Source organism: Oryza glaberrima, chromosome 10, assembly GCF_000147395.1.
Source record: "Oryza glaberrima chromosome 10, OglaRS2, whole genome shotgun sequence".
NCBI lineage: Eukaryota > Viridiplantae > Streptophyta > Magnoliopsida > Poales > Poaceae > Oryza > Oryza glaberrima.
The window spans coordinates 20,899,704-20,916,289 of NC_068335.1; the positions used below are offsets into that span (position 1 = coordinate 20,899,704).

Below are 16,586 nucleotides of genomic sequence, written 5' to 3' on the forward strand. Positions count from 1 at the left end.
GTCGGATCCATCGAGTTCCATTGTTCCCTTTGTAACCTGTGTTTTCCATCATATAATCCCACATCAACTGGATTAGGGCTATTACCTATCAAGGGGCCTGAACCAGTATAATCTTCGTCTTTTGTTTGCTTGATGTCGTATTACGTGGACCCTAGTACCAACGTACCCCAATACCCTCTATATCCGGTCTACGGGTATCACCCGTCGACAATGGCGCGCCAGGTAGGGGGACTTGGTGCTCAAGGTTCTACTACTATGTCATCCAGCTTCGTCGACAACAGCGTCAACACCAACCTCAACCAAGTATTCCCTGCTTCAACAATGCTGGTGTGGACTCAAGTCGGCGAAATCGTCTTCCCAGTTTACACCACGATGCCGATCTCAGCCGGTCCATCAGTGACCGGAAACGAGAACGCAGTGGCTACAAACCAAGACGACTCCATGTCGAAAGATCCTCCCGCTGACGCGGAGAACGGAACATCAACGTCATCCGAGCTCGAGAAGGATTCCAAGGCGGCCAAACCTTGTCACTCCGACAAGAACCACGAGCCGACGAGGATGACTTCCGAAGCGACAAGGTCCTGGTGTCCTATCCACAAAACCAGGAAACACACTTTGCAAGCCTGCTGGGTTTTTCTCAACGTCCGCGCTGAAATTCGCGCCTGCAAAGAGCGTGGAATTCAGCGTATTTCTCCAACTCGTGATGTCTATTGCCCTATTCACAAGACAAAGAATCATGACCTCTCAAGCTGCAAGGTCTTTCTCAGCACCATGAAGGCGCCATCTCCTAAGGTCCAACAGTCACACATCCCCATCAGGGATAAAGACAAGGAACGAGGAGTGACGCCAACTTCAGATCGATTTGTTGGGGTAATCGACATCGATCCCCACGAACCATCAGTCTTGCACCTCCTCAAAGACTATGGATCATCGACAATGAGCGCGCCGCGGGAGGTATTGGCTATCGATGATGTCGGAACGTCAGCACGCACCAATGCACAAGCGGAGAATCAAGTGGCCACTCCGGCCCAGCACATCAGAGCCGTCAACGCTATACTGAGGGAAACCCCCTACGATCCCGTTCTGAACGACGATCTCGCGTGTTGGATAGAACGACTACGGGAATCAATGACCAACCTCAGCAACGCATTCGAAGAGGCCACTGCCGCAGCGCACCCAGAGCAGCCACCAACTGGCGATGCCAATGGTGAAAACCCTGAACGGAGAGAATCGCCTCATCGAGCCACCCCTCCACCTCGCGGCACCGGCGATCTCCGCGATCACCTCAACGGCCACCGAGAGGCACGACGCACACGAGACAACGAGAACCGTTCCCGGCGTCATGTCTCTTCACGGCGTCATGATAACGAAGATCGAGGAGACCGTTCAAACGAAGACTGAGACCGCCACAACCGCCACGATCACAACGATCGCGAACAGCGGGTGCCAGGCGATACTGGTCGAGGACGTCACCATAATGACAACGATGATGGAGACCGGCGCCGAGATAACAGCGGGAGACGGCGACAGGATTCTCGAGAGCCAGGCTGACATCCTCGTAATTGTACGCCGGAACCAAGCGACCCATCGTCATCGTCATCATCCTCGTCTTCCTCATCATCAGACAGACATCCACGAAGGACACACGATCGCCGACAACCCACCGCCCCTAGTGCTGGGTGTAGAGCTTTCAGTCGTTCCCTGCATGGTGTCCGATGGCCTGAGAGATTCCGACTCAGAGCAATAGAGAAGTACGATGGGAGCACCGACCCAGAAGAGTTCCTTCAAGTCTACTCCACAGTACTCTACGCTGCCGGAGCAGATGACAACGTATTGGCAAATTATTTGCCAACTGCGTTAAAAGGCTCTGCACGTTCATGGCTGATGCATCTCCCGCCCTACTCGATCTCTTCGTGGGCAGACCTGTGGCAGCAGTTCGTCGCCAACTTCCAAGAACCTACAAGCGCCACGCGATCGAAGACGACCTACACGCGTTGACATAGAATTCGGGTGAATCCTTGAGGGAATATGTTCGACGCTTCAACGAGTGCAGAAATACAATCCCCGAAATCACCGACGCTTCTGTAATTCGTGCCTTCAAGTCCGGCGTCAGAGATCGCTATACTACCCAGGAGTTGGCAACAAGACGCATCTCAACTACACGGAGATTGTTCGAAATTGTTGAGCGATGCACCCACGCAGATGATGCGCTAAGACGCAAGAACGATAAGCCGAAGACCAGGGGAGAGAAGAAACCAGCCACGGACGCACCTGAGTCAAGCAAGAAGAAAAATCGTAAAAATGGGAAAAGGAAAGCTCAAGCGGAAGTCCTCGCAGCAGAATACGCGAACCCTCCCAAGCGCCCAGACCCACAAGGTAGCGACGCAAAGAAAGCATGGTGCCCCATACACAAAACGGACAGACATTCTTTGGAAGATTGCCTTGTTTTCAAAAAGTTGCTTGAGAAGCACATTGCATTTGAAAAAGGCAAGCGAGTACGCGTGGTCGAAAAGGATGCGGAAGTGGCTCCCCAGGAGTCGGACTCAGCATATCCAGACTCTGACCTCCATGTTTCACACATCTTCGGAGGTTCCACAACGTACTCCTCAAAGCGAGAATACAAGAAAGTGGAACGCGAAGTCTGTTCGGCATGGCAGGGGGCTACACCCAAGATGAAGTGGTCTGAACAGAAGATAGAATTCTCAGAAGAGGACCACCCCAAGACTGCCGTCATCCCAGGACGATATCCGATCGTGGTTGAACCCACTATTCGGAACATCAAGGTCGCGCGTGTTCTCATTGATGGTGGCAGCTCAATCAACCTTCTTTTCGCCAGCACTTTGGACGCGATGGGAATTCCGCAAAGCGAGTTGACACCAACCGATCAACCCTTTCATGGAATTACTCCCCAGTCCTCGTCCAAACCATTGGGCAAGATTACGTTGCCTGTGACTTTCGGCCAAGCTAACAACTTCCGAACGGAGCAGATCACCTTTGATGTCGCTGAATTCGATATAGCTTATAACGCCATCATTGGGAGAACTGCATTTGCGAAGTTTATGGCCGCATCTCACTACGCGTATCAAGTGCTCAAGATGCCGGGACCGAAGGGAACAATCACTATTCAAGGGAACGCAAAGCTGGCGGTGCAATGCGACAAACGGAGCCTCGACATGGTCGAGAAAACGCCCAGCCCACCCGCCACGACTGAGCCACCCAAGAAAGTGAGCAAGACAAACAAGACGCCGAAACCGGACGGCGCAATCAAGATCGTTCCACTCTCCAGTGCCAACCCCGACAAGACCGTTAAAATCGGGGCGACACTAAGCGAGAAATAGGAACTCGCGCTCATTACCTTCCTCCGCGACAATGCTGACGTGTTCGCTTGGCAGCCGTTCGACATGCCGGGGGTCCCCAGGGAGGTGATTGAGCACAAACTCATGGTGCGACCCGATGCCAAGCCAGTAAAGCAAAGACTGCGGAGATTTGCACCAGACCGAAAACAAGCCATACGAGAAGAGTTCGACAAACTTCTCAAAGCTGGCTTCATCAGAGAAGGACTATATCCAGAGTGGCTAGCCAATCCAGTCATGGTGCGAAAGGCCAACGGGAAATGGAGAATGTGCGTCGACTTCACCGACCTCAACAAGGCGTGTCCCAAGGATCACTTCTCTCTTCCTCGAATAGATCAGCTGGTGGAATCAACAGCCGGCTGTGAGCTTTCTCGACGCTTACTCTGGCTACCACCAAATCAGCATGGCAAAAGAGGACGAAGAGAAGACAGCATTCATCACGCCATTCGGGGTATTTTGCTATGTTAAGATGCCGTTCGGACTGATAACCGCAGGGAATACTTTCCAGCGCACGGTCCATGGCGCACTTAGCGACCAGCTCGGCAACAATGTCGAGGCATACGTCGACGACATCGTTGTCAAGACCAAGACAAGCGACTCATTGATTGACGATCTGCGGGAAACGTTCGACAACCTCCGACGATATCGCCTCATGCTCAATCCAGAGAAGTGCACGTTCGGAGTACCATCGGGCAAGCTGCTCGGATTCCTTGTCTCCGGCAGAGGAATAGAAGCAAATCCCGAGAAGATCAAGGCAATCGAGAACATGAAGTCGCCCACAAGACTCAAGGAAGTACAAAAGCTAACCGGATGCATGGCAGCACTGAGCAAGTTCGTCGCTAGGATGGGAGAACGAGGGCAACCCTTCTTCGCTCTGCTGAAGAAACAAGACAAATTTGTATGGACACAGGAAGCCGAAGAGGCATTCATTGCACTCAAGCGCTACCTATCAAACCCCCCTGTACTTGTTGCTCCCCAACCTAATGAAGAATTATTCCTCTATATTGCCGCCATGCCATATTCCGTTAGCACCGTCATTGTTGTCGAGAGAGAGAAAATACAACGACCAGTCTATTACGTCAGCGAAGCTCTCCACGACGCAAAGACAAGATATCCACAGATCCAAAAGCTGCTTTACGCGGTCATCATGACATCAAGGAAGCTACGCCACTACTTTCAAGCCCACAGAGTCACAGTTGTCTCCTCCTTCCCTCTCGGTGAAGTTGTGAGAAACAAAGACGTTGTCGGCCGTATTGCGAAATGGGTAGTCGAGCTGAGCCACTTTGATGTCCACTTTGTGCCACGAACAGCCATCAAGTCCCAGGTACTCGCCGACTTCGTAGCCGATTGGACTATGCCTGATAACAAATCAGACAACCAAGTCGACAACGAATCGTGGACAATGGCGTTCGATGGTGCACTCAACAGCCAAGGAGCAGGGGCAGGGTTTATCTTGACGTCTCCTTTCGGAGATCAATTCAAGCACGCAATCCACCTCAACTTCAGGGCGACCAATAACACAGCCGAATACGAGGGACTACTCGCCGGGATAAGAGCTGCAGCCGCACTTGGGGTCAAACGACTAATCGTGAAAGGAGACTCCGAGCTAGTCGCGAACCAGGTGCATAAAGATTATAAATGCTCTAACCCCGAGTTATCCAAGTATCTCGCAGAAGTCAGGAAGCTAGAGAAAAGGTTCGATGGGATCGAGGTCCGACACGTTTACTGCAAGGACAACATCGAGCCAGATGACCTAGCACGACGTGCGTCCAGACGAGAACCGCTCGAGCCCGACACTTTTCTGGACATCCTGACGAAGCCATCAGTAAAAGAGGTTAGCGGCGAAGTTAGCCCGGCCGCCCTCGACATTGGCTCGGAGGCCACAAAGGCAGAACGCGCCGTTGCCGATATCGAGACCACAGATGACTGGCGCATCCCACTAATCAAATTCATCAACAGCGAGGAGTTGCCCGAGGACGATACAGAGGCCGAGAAAATAACCCATAAAGCAAAAATCTATAGTATGGTCGGCACCGATCTATACAAGAAAGCGCCAAACGGGGTACTTCTCAAATGCGTCTCGTCTGACGACGGAAGACACCTCCTCCTAGATATACATGAAGGCATCTGTGGTCACACGCCGCCGGTCGAACATTGGTCGGGAAAGCTTTTCGACAAGGGTTTTTCTGGCCAACCGCCCTCAAATATGCATGCGACATGGTCCAGCGATGTGAAGCCTGTCAATTCCACAGTAAACACACAAAGCTACCTGCGCAAGCGCTCCAGACTATTCCTCTTACTTGGCCGTTCTCATTCTGGGGGCTAGATATACTCGGGCCATTTCCACGAGGACAGGGCGGCTACAGGTTCCTATTCATGGCGATCGACAAATTCACTAAGTGGATCGAAGCAGTACCCACGGGGGAAATCAAGGCTGACAACGCCATCAAATTCATCAAGGGGATATTTTGCAGATATGGACTACCGCACCGCATCATAACCGACAACGGCTCCCAGTTCATCAGCGCCGATTTCCAAGATTACTGCATCGGGATGGGAGTCAAGATATGCTTCACCTCGGTCTCTCACTCTCAAAGCAACGGACAAGTCGAGAGGGCAAACGACATAGTACTACAAGGGATCAAAACCCGCGTCTACGACAGGCTCATGTCACACGACAAAAAATGGGTGGAAGAACTCCCATCAGTACTATGAGCCGTACGCACCACACCGACAACGTCTAACAAGGAAACACCCTTCTTCCTCGTGTACGGTTCCGAGGCCATGCTCCCCAGCGAGCTACGACATCAGAGTACACAAGTACAGAAGTATTCCAACGAGGATCAGGAGGAGCAGCGAAACGTCGATGTGAATCTACTCAAGGAACATCGCGAACGAGTTGCCGTCCGAGCAGCCAATTACCAACAGACCCTCCGCCGTTACCACGAGAAGCGCATCCGAGCACGCATACTTACGATCGGCGACTACGTCCTCCGACGGGTTCAAAGCCAAGCAGGGCGAAACAAGCTCTCACCCAAATGGGAAGGACCTTACACGATCACACAAGTCTTGCGGCCAGGCGCATTCAAAATTGCAGACGGTGATGGTCGCGAGTTGGCAAATTCTTGAAACATTGACCAACTACGTAAATTCTATGTATGAGTCAATATCATCCATACCTGTAAGACAACTTACAACATCAATAAAGCCTATTCTTAGGCCCATATTACAATCAAAGTGTTCCTGCCCGATGATCCCTTACCCAGATGACACCTAGCGTTGAAACCTATCCTCATGTCCCTTTACGCGTCTTGACAAGGCCTCCGAGGAACCTAAGGGATCTTCGGCTGGGGACGCCCAGAGCCGATAAGGCCTTGTCAGATCCTGTAGAGACGAAAGACCATGTAAGACCTAGTCGTGTAAGAGTTCTCACCGTGCGTATCAACTAAGCCGTGTAATCGGAAATTAACTTTCCAACTTCATGGCTGGGGCTAGGATCAGTGCTTATTCAACCAAGGCAGGTCAAAGGTCCAAGAGCCTTATCCTTCGAGAAAAATCCTCCGATGACAAGGCTGGGGGCTAGGGAGAGTGTACGACTCAAACGACCGACTAAAGTCATGAACCGAGGATACACTCTTACACACGATATCCGGAGTAAGAAAGATTTTCTAAAGATAGATTTCTTTTCTATTTCACAGAATACTCCTTACAATTCTTACACAAGTCTAAGGCTATATTACACTTTTCCCTAAGATATCTATCACAGGGTACAAAGACTACCAGGAAGGCCAACGCCAGTCCACAGATTGGAAGACCTTCTACGCCAACGGCGCCATTGACTTCGCCAGGTGGTCTATCTCCGCTGGAGTCTTCCGAGAACGAGCAAAACCTTCATGGAGAAAATCGATGTCCAGTCGCGGACGATGATCTCGTAGGCAGGCCAACACGTGCCCCCCGGCATATCGGCTCGATCAACGACACTCCTGCTTCAAGGCTTCGTCGATGCGCTTGCTGACGCCCTCGTGCTGAGCATAGGCCCCGTTCAGCCACGAGATGTATCCGGCTGCCGACTCCTCGGGATCCCCACGGGGTACTCGGAGCTCTCTACAGACCTTGGCCATGGACGTGCAGCAACTCTTCAAGTACGAGTTGAACCACACCTCATGACCTCGGAGCGTTTCCACAGCTTGCTCCTTCTTTACTGCTAGCATTGTTCTCTCGAGTTCCGCTACTTCAAATTTCGTCTTCCAATATTGGATACGACGATCTTGCCCAGCAAGAGCACTCTCGAGATCTGTTCAATGTGGGAATAACTAAGTCAAGCTTCACTTCTCTTTCGAGAACACGGCTGATCTAGTCGGAGGAGCAAAAAGGGATGAAGGGACCACTAACCTAAGGAAGTCGTCACCATCTCCATCCCCGTGGCTAGGATCTGGTCTACATTGTCCGGCGACGCATGTGGTTCAAACGCGAGAGCCGGAATGATCGCCAGTGACTCAGGCTGCCCACGCTGCTGGACATCCTCGTCATCAACATCTCTACAAGGGACAAAAAGTACTCAAAGATCAAAATGCAAGAGAAAGCTAGGGTAATGACTACACGCACAAAGGCGGTCGAAACCCATCGAAGTTTTACACAGCACATCTAAGGAGTACAAGAGATCCTACTCTTCAAAAAGGGGGAGAACAGATTCCCCCAGGTCGCCGACTTCTTCCATCACCTCCTTACACTTGCCGCTAGCCGCCCCCTGATCCAAGATCTCGCGCAGATCGAGTTCAGGATGCACCAGCCTCACACACGCAAGGACGTGGCACGCCCCGGTGTAGATCCCGTTGGACGTCTCCTCTCCGATCCTGGCCGCATGCTTGGAGGGAATCTCCTCCATCGCCGCCGCCAGCTCCGCTAGAGAAGATGTCAGCGAGAACTCATCAGGATTCGCCGGGATGGTAGACTTGACGCCGCACTCCCCGGCGAGCTGGTGTAGACCAGTATAGGTGACCCGCAACGAGCCACAGATTTCCGACAAATTGTTCCCGAGCTCCGACATGCGGTGCTCGAGCCCCTGCCGTTGTCGCTCGTTGCTGGCCACCAACTCCCTCATCTTCTTGAGGTCTTCACGAGCTTCCGCCAACTCGTATGCCAGCCGGTCGGCGCGCTCGTTTGCCGACGCCGCCGCCGACCTCGCCTCCGCAATCTAGCGTCCAATGCCGCGAGCACCAGCTTCGAGGAGACGCCCCATTTCGACCCGGAGCTCCTCCCAGGTGAGGACGGCAGTCGGTGGACCACGACCAGCCGCGGGATCGCTGGCCGGGCCGCTTGGTGTCACCTCGCGGCTCCCGGGCGCAAGCACGACATCCGTCGAGGCTACAGCGGGAGACGCGCCGGAAGTCCCTCCGGACTCGTCCTGCACCGCCTTCGCCCGCGCCACCCTATGAGACAGCTATGGTTCAGACAACGCTCGGACAAAGTCACGAAAACTTAAATTCATCCACTTACTTCTCGCCAAGTGTCACAAGTCGCTGTCGTCATGGAGGCGGGGGAGACGCGTCCGAGGCCTGGAGAACAGTTGATGCGAAGTAAGGCGAAATTGTTCTGGCTGTATGATCAGACAACAGGATAGCTTACCGAGGGGGTGGATGCCTTGCGACGATGTCCGCTTACAGAGGAGAACTTCCTCCCCTTTGCTGGAACATTGCCACCACTTGTGGTAGCAGCAGCAGCAGCATCAGACGCCTCCTTGGCGACCTTCTCTTTCAATGACGTCGCCACCTGATGGTCCGCGAGCGGCCCGATGATGTCAGACAGAGGAAGAGCCTATGCTTTATAAAGTCACAAAGCGATCTCAGAAGAAAAACACAGAATGACTACTAAGTACACTTACATTGATGGCGGCATCGCGTTCAGCCGCCCCCTTCTCGCAAAGGGGAACGGGGATATTACTCGCCGTCGCCGGGCCACTGATCATCACCTGGCCGACACGACGTCCCACGGCTTCGTTGCTCAGACCTGTGAATCGAGAACCAAATTTTGATGAGCTAGGAGGAGCGCGCACACAAGCATATCGGGATAAATGCGAGAAAGATACCCCAAGGAGAAACCCGAGTCGTATCCTCCGGTCCAGAATAGTCAAAGGCTGGGTGGGCTCGAGCCTGGAGCGGCTGGATCCGTCTACCAATGAAGTCAGCAGCGACTTCATACCCCGACAAACCTCGCACTCGGAGATCGTCGACGACATCGATGAATGACTGAAGAGAAGGGCTCAAAGGGGGTTTTGCGGTCCAAGACGAAATCTTGTCTGGTTGTTCCTCAGGAACAACGAAGACAGGATCCGAATCTTCTATCTGAAGATAGAACCACCTCGTCCGCCATTTGCTGCGAGAGGAGGGACACTAGAAGGGGATATAACACGATTTCAGGCCATCCTAAAGTCGGAATCCAACGCATCCAGATACCCTGTTGAATTCCATCCAACGCAACTCGTAGTAGAAGCGGAAGAGATCGAGAAAGGGCTCTACCCCAATGTAGGCTTCACAAAGATGTGAAAAAATACTAAGGAAGGCTATAGAATTGGGGTTCAGACGGAGCAGAGAAAGACCATAGAAGTTCAAAACCAAGAGAAGAAATTCGGAAGGTGGAGGGAGAAAACCGCAGAGAATGTAGTCCTCGATCGCAGCCATGCGACCTAAGACGGGCTGGGGTTCAGTACCTCCTGCTTCCCTTTCCATGGTTCCACGACCCGGAAGGGCGCTGTCCTCCTGAAGTTTCTTCAGCGACGCGTTGGTGGAGGATGATTTTCCGAGATCCATCACCGATCGGAGATCGCCGGAGAAAGGGCTGAGGTCGACGAACTAGGGTTTCTTGTGGGAGTGGAGAAGACGAAGAACGCTTGCAGGCAGGAGGTTTTCTTCACAATAGGCGGACTTCAAAATGGATCCCCCAAAATTCCTTTAAATAGACGCACTACCGACGGTGCGAATTCCAAGGAAAGGAGAGAGATAGCCGCCCGAAATTTCTGGGTTCGTTACGCGCGGCAGTTTTTTGGACTTCAGTTTAAATTCACTCGTGACCGTTGGGCTTCACATGGTGTTCTCGACTACGTCCTGTCTCCATGGTTCTCGCACCGGGAACAACAACAGCCTTGACACGAGAAGTCGCGAATGGTTACACGAGTTCATTTAAGAAGAAGTCGGGGGCTACTGTCAGGGTTACGGGTTAGGTATACCCTTTACCCTTCGATATACGTCACATATCGGTATGGCATGCCCACGCGCATACGGATACTCTCTACATACACTAAGGAAATCCTTCACGGAGTTTACGGACGAAAAGAGTCCTACTCGGACAAGACTGGGTCGTCAATGTATCGTGTAGGGTCTGATGTCTCTGAGCTCTAAACCGCCTGACCTGCGATAAAAAAGGGACCCCCCGGGGAGGACCTAAGGCATCGAATCTGAGAGCCAACACAACCCCCACAGCCTACGAAGTCGGAGCCTGCAGGAGCCAAATCGCCGGGGATCTAGTCGAACCAACTCGACTACGATCTCGCCGGATCCATCGAGTTCCATTGTTCCCTTTGTAACCTGTGTTTTCCATCATATAATCCCACATCAACTGGATTAGGGCTATTACATATCAAGGGGCCTGAACCAGTATAATCTTCGTCTTTTGTTTGCTTGATGTCGTATTACATGGACCCTTGTACCAACGTACCCCGATACCCTCTATATCCGGTCTACGGGTATCACCCATCGACAGTAACGTACTGTGGTTTCTCCAGGATCAAAGACTCGCAACCGCTCCGAACTCAGCCAACCCAAACGCAGCAAGGGAAGCGAGTTCCCCTTTTTGCAGATTCTGCTCGAGAGCAGATTCCAATCCGCGCTTGGTGATTCTACAGCCGAGTCAAGAGGATATGGTTGGAGATGGCTCTGATACCAGATTGTTAGAACCCTAGCACTCGATTTCACCACGAACTCAAGAACACGATAGGTAGCTGGAACTTTGTATTTCTCTCACGATCCAACAGGATCGGAGCCGCCGCCGCCTTCACCGCCGAGTTCCAGATCGATGCCGTTTCAGACAGTACACAGTAGTTTTTAATCTCTCTCTCTCTCTCTCCAGCTGTGCCACAAGGTCTCAGCCCACTCTAGCCTATAACACGGCCCATTCCGGCCCAACATATCTAGGATTAGTAATACTCTGGCGCTTCTCTCTTTCAAAGACGCCTTCTGTTCCTCCGCCTTCACCCTATACTTCGTCAGAGACCTTGTCGCGCCTCCTCTTGGTAACGTCAGCTTCCTTGCTTATCCTGACATTTTTCTTCAAACTTTTAACTTTTTCATCACATCAAAACTTTTCTACACACATAAACTTCTAACATTTTCATCACATCGTTTAAATTTCAACCAAACTTTTAATTTTGACGTGAACTAAACACACACAGTGATGCATGATCTGCATCAATTCTCGGATGTCAGAGGAGATCTCCGAATTACTCGTTTTCAGATTTCGGATGAAGGCTAAACCCCGAACAAATGCAAGTGCCCAGTGGTTCGTCGGAGGTGGAATCCCCAAGGAGACATTTGGGCTTAAGAAGAGACTGGGCCCACGCGGCCCCTCTCACTGTGTGTCAATCCTAGGAGAGGTCGCCGCCGGAGACGTACGGATAGCACGGACGTCGGCGAGTGCGAGGAGATTTCTTGCAGACTGTACGTTCTGAATTTTCATGTTTTCGGTGAGTGAGTGAGTGAGACTGGATCTCTGTCTCATTTTACTCAAGCTGTTCTTGGAACCGCATTACAGATTAGGCAATTTGATGGGTAAAGAACCGCGCGCAACTTAGCCGCTTAATTAAATATGCAGTTAGTCAGTTAACTAATAAGTTGCTTCTGAATGTAGGAGTACTCACTAATAAGTAATAAAGTACTAATTGCATTATGATATCACAATAAGCAACAGTACTTGTCAAGAGTATATGGGACTATAGGACTAGATTCTACACTGGAGGAGCACGTAGGATTGACTTGTGCCATTTGCCGTGTGGTTTTCTTCAGAAATACCGTAGAGACAGATAGCACTCATGAGTCATGACCTGAATACTCCTACTCCCTCAGTCAAAAAAAAAAAAAAAAGACAAACCCTGGTTTCCGTGTCCAACGTTTAACCATTCTTCTTATTTAAAAAAATTATAAAAAAATTAAAAAGATAAGTCACGTATAAAGTATTAATCATGTTTTATCATCTAACAACAATGAAAATACTAATTATAAAAAAATTTCATATAAGACGAACAGTTAAATGTTAACACGAAAACCTAGAGTTTGCCTTTTTTTGACGGAGGGAGTACCTGTTAGTGACAGAGACGCAAGAACTGTTATCTCATGACCTACTTTGATAATGGCGACCTGGAATTAACCAAACGGAGCAGCATACTGTATATCTGAATTAATTATGGCTCGTCCAACCGCGCGTACTGTACTGTTGAGTGGAAATGTTTGTGCGCTTTCTGAAACCTATACTGATCACTGATCCCATAATTCATGCCCTAGCTAGTTCATTTTGGCAACATTTGCAAGGTAGGAGTAGCAGCTAGCAGCTCATCACCTTAGACCCTGTTTAGTTCACACCAAATTTTTCCCAAACTTCCAACTTTCCATCACATCGCATCACATGCAAAACTTTACTACTCACATAAACTCTCAACTATTTTTTCAAACTATTAACTTTTTCCAAACTTTTTCTCAATTTTAGGAACTAAACACAGCCTTAACAACTGAACTGAAGATGTACGTGTGACTCCATCAGCAGTCACCTAGCCAGAAAGTGCAAATTTCGTCCGACAATTTCTCATATCCAGTTTTCGGATCAACCGATCAAACCAAAACGGCAACAAAAAACAAAAAAAATAAAAAAAATATATCGCTGATGCGCGTGTGATGATTGGTGTGGTTTTATTCTCCGAACCCCCAAAAGAGGCGTTTGGGCCATGCAGCGACTAGGCCGTTTGGTTGACCCAATACTTGCCTTCTCCACTCGGCCCACGGGCCCACAATGCGAAGGCTGAACTGAAGCCCACCTACACTCCTGCGTCTTCCTCCTCTCCGCCGCCGCCGCCGACGAGCACAACCGCACACGAGACGACGTCACCCACAACCGCACGCGCAGATCCGAGAGGCGAGAGCGAGAGCGAGGTGGGAATGGCAGGGAGGCTGACCGCGGCGGGATCCCGCGTCCTGGGCGGCCAGGGCGCCGCCGCCCGCGCCGCGGCGTCCGCGCTCCGCCACCGCGCCGGCATGGGCCTCCCCGTCGGCAGGCACATCGTCCCCGACAAGCCCGTAAGCCGTCTCTCGCCACACCTCTCCTCCCCCCCCCCCCCCCCCCTCTCATCGACCTTGTGCTCCTCCGATTTCTCTCTCCGCCGATGCGATTTCTCCATCTAATCGATTCGATTTGCGGGGGGATTTGGGGAATTTGCAGCTGCCGACGAACGACGAGCTGGTGTGGGACAACGGCACGCCCTTCCCGGAGCCCTGCATCGACCGCCTCGCGCCGCACATCGGCAAGGTCTGATTCCCAACCCTCATGCACTGAATCACATGGATTCGTGGGGGTCTCATCTGGTTTGATTTGATGTGATGCTATTTGGTCAGTACGAGGCGCTGGCCTGGCTTTGCGGTGGGCTCGGATTCTTCGCTACTCTTGGCTTGGCTGCCACCTTGAACGACAAGGCTTCCAAGATCCCCTATGTGAGTGCCAAATACTTCATTGTGATATTTTACTTTCTGTTGGATGGACAAACAGTAGAATTGCTAGCATTTCAACAACAGTAGGAGTGAACAAAGTAATACTGTAAGGTTAGACCAAATAGCCAAGAAAACATTGCAGGGATGGGGAAAACATTAAGATGGGAAATGGCCACTGTGATTCAATCCCTGTGTCATAGTTAAACCTTTATTTCGCCCATTAGGACCTGCCGTTGTTTCTGCACTTGATTGATATATGCAAATTCTTTTCCTTCCATTTTGCTCACATGATTCTCTAGGTGGCACAGTTAATATGTCTAAATGTTATATCTAGTCATTCTCAAGTTAGAAGATTTTGCCTCCAGATAACTTCTATGAGGATTAGGCCACTAAGGGAGTATGCTGATCATCTGCATTAATCATATTATTGAATTAACAATGCACATTGAAGTTTTCTGTTGAACAATAGCTCCTTGGGTTCGATCTGTTCCTTGCTACTATATAGTATATACTGACAAGTAATTCTATATTGCTCCTAGCTATATAGTCATATAGCAAAGAGTAATTTTATATTGTTCCTACCCTCCAATTTATAGAATCAGCAAAAGAGGGAAAAAAAAGAATTTGAAAATGATTTAATGGAATTGAGATCATTATTGTCCATTTTCATAAAAAAAATCATCACTAGACTAAACAATCATAGACCTAGTTGTACTGTAAGAAAATATGATGAATAGATGGCATTTTTGAAGGATGTATATTTTAAATCCTAAATGCAATCAGTCATGTGCTCTTATCCTCTTGTATCAAACAGTTACAAATATATATGGCGTATTGCCACTCTCTGTTAGCAAGCTGAATTTAGTCACCCTTATTAGCTGCCTTCAAATGTTTTTAGATGAGAGGATATTGTATGAGGTGTTATTTTATAGAATCTGTGATATTCTTAGGGAACATTTTACTCACTATGCCTAAATTTACTTCTTGATCAGGCCATGCACTCTATATTTTAGCATCTTCTGTAAATATAACTTCACTGTGTTTCCTCATATGTAAAAGCCTTGATTTATATTACTTGAATTGTACTCCCTCCGTTTCACAATGTAAGACTTTCTAGCATTACCCATATTCATATAGATGTTAATGAATATAAACACAAATATGCGTCTAAATTCATTAACATCTATATGAATATGGACAATGTTAGAAAGTCTTACATTGTGAAATGGAGGTAGTAGTATTGATTATCATGTTCTGTTGGTCTATATGTAACACTAAATATTACCTCAATGTGATCATACTAGGCACTAGTTTGAGTTGAATCATGGAGTGGGGCTGTGATAATAACTTTGTGTGGTCTTTGTAGAACTCTTTAACCCTTCAATTTACTGACCTATTAGTCTCCTTTCTCAGCACCTATCCAATTTCGATTCTGAGAAGGGAGTTTTTTTTAGGGGAAAAAGGGAGGTGTTTGGTCTAGCTTCATAGTTCATAGAGATATCATGGTGACATGGTGTGGTAGGCTAAACTGTTGCGAACTTTGAAGCATGTAGGATTTTATTTGTACATATTATCCGTGTTCGATACTCCGTACAGGCTACACAGTCTCTTACTTTCTCTAAGTTGCTTCTCTGCCATAGATGAAATCCCCCCAAGAGTTGATTTGCTCCTTAAAAGTGTCAGCAGATAGCAGAGTTACTATACATGTTAAGCAACTTGCCTCTTCAGTGTTCCAGGTCTGTAACTTAATTGAAGAATGAAGGTTCACAAAAGAGAGGGGGCAATACTGTATTTTCAATTTATCTCCTTATATTTGCCAGAATGCTATTAGATTGTGCGATCAGTCATTAAAGTAACACTTGTTACAGTAGCAAGCCTGTTGCATATTTTGTCGCCAATGGGCAAAGAAATATGCATACTATTTCTGAGCATAGACCGGATCAAGTTAAGATAATGGTTCATGCTAATCACGACAAATGATGCCTGTCTGCTTTTGATTTGCTTTTATGAACAACTTGACTGAGGATTTTTTATATTTCTTCACGCAGACTCCAAAAGTCTACCCATTTGACAATTTGAGAGAGGAACTTGGTGATAGACCATAGAAGAAGACCCCACTTCCTCAAGTGATGTGATGGACTGAATTCTCTTGCCTTCTTTAATCAGAGAAAAAAACAGGACAATTCCAATGTTCCTGATGGTTGTCTTTGTTGTCGCTGTATTTTTATAAGTTACAATCTTGTGATTTGCTGAATTCTGCCAAGCATGGCTTTGTTCTATAATAATGCGATGAGTGTCTTTGAGCAACTATTGCACATGCTATGGAATTGACTCTTGACGATTTAAAGTTAGAATTTTCAAGTGCCTATATTTGCCCTGTAACTTCTTACAGAATGCCCTGGAGTCTGAACCACGGTTTGCGCCATTCATCTGTTGGGCAATGTTCTATAGGTGCAACCTGGCTTTAAGCTGTAGAAATGAGACGAGTTAT

General features: G+C 49.1%; 1 protein-coding gene across 1 annotated transcript; it reads left to right on the forward strand.

Moving 5' to 3' along the window:
- Window positions 1-13,438: 13,438 nt before the first annotated feature.
- LOC127785618 (NADH dehydrogenase [ubiquinone] 1 beta subcomplex subunit 8, mitochondrial) lies at window positions 13,439-16,463 on the forward strand. The gene is made up of 4 exons (XM_052313015.1): window positions 13,439-13,687; window positions 13,830-13,916; window positions 14,003-14,098; window positions 16,144-16,463. Exons 1-4 carry the CDS (start codon window positions 13,550-13,552, stop codon window positions 16,198-16,200), a joined length of 378 nt encoding a protein of 125 aa, XP_052168975.1. The 5' UTR covers window positions 13,439-13,549; the 3' UTR covers window positions 16,201-16,463.
- The last annotated feature ends 123 nt before the right edge of the window (window positions 16,464-16,586 follow it).

Excerpts from the sequence above, each read along its gene's own strand:
- LOC127785618 (XM_052313015.1), top strand. The coding sequence starts at position 13,550 with ATGGCAGGGAGGCTGACCGCGGCGGGATCCCGCGTCCTGGGCGGCCAG. Across the intron at positions 13,688-13,829 it reads ACATCGTCCCCGACAAGCCC|CTGCCGACGAACGACGAGCT; the intron begins GTAAGCCGTCTC and ends GGGAATTTGCAG. Across the intron at positions 14,099-16,143 it reads AGGCTTCCAAGATCCCCTAT|ACTCCAAAAGTCTACCCATT; the intron begins GTGAGTGCCAAA and ends TTCTTCACGCAG.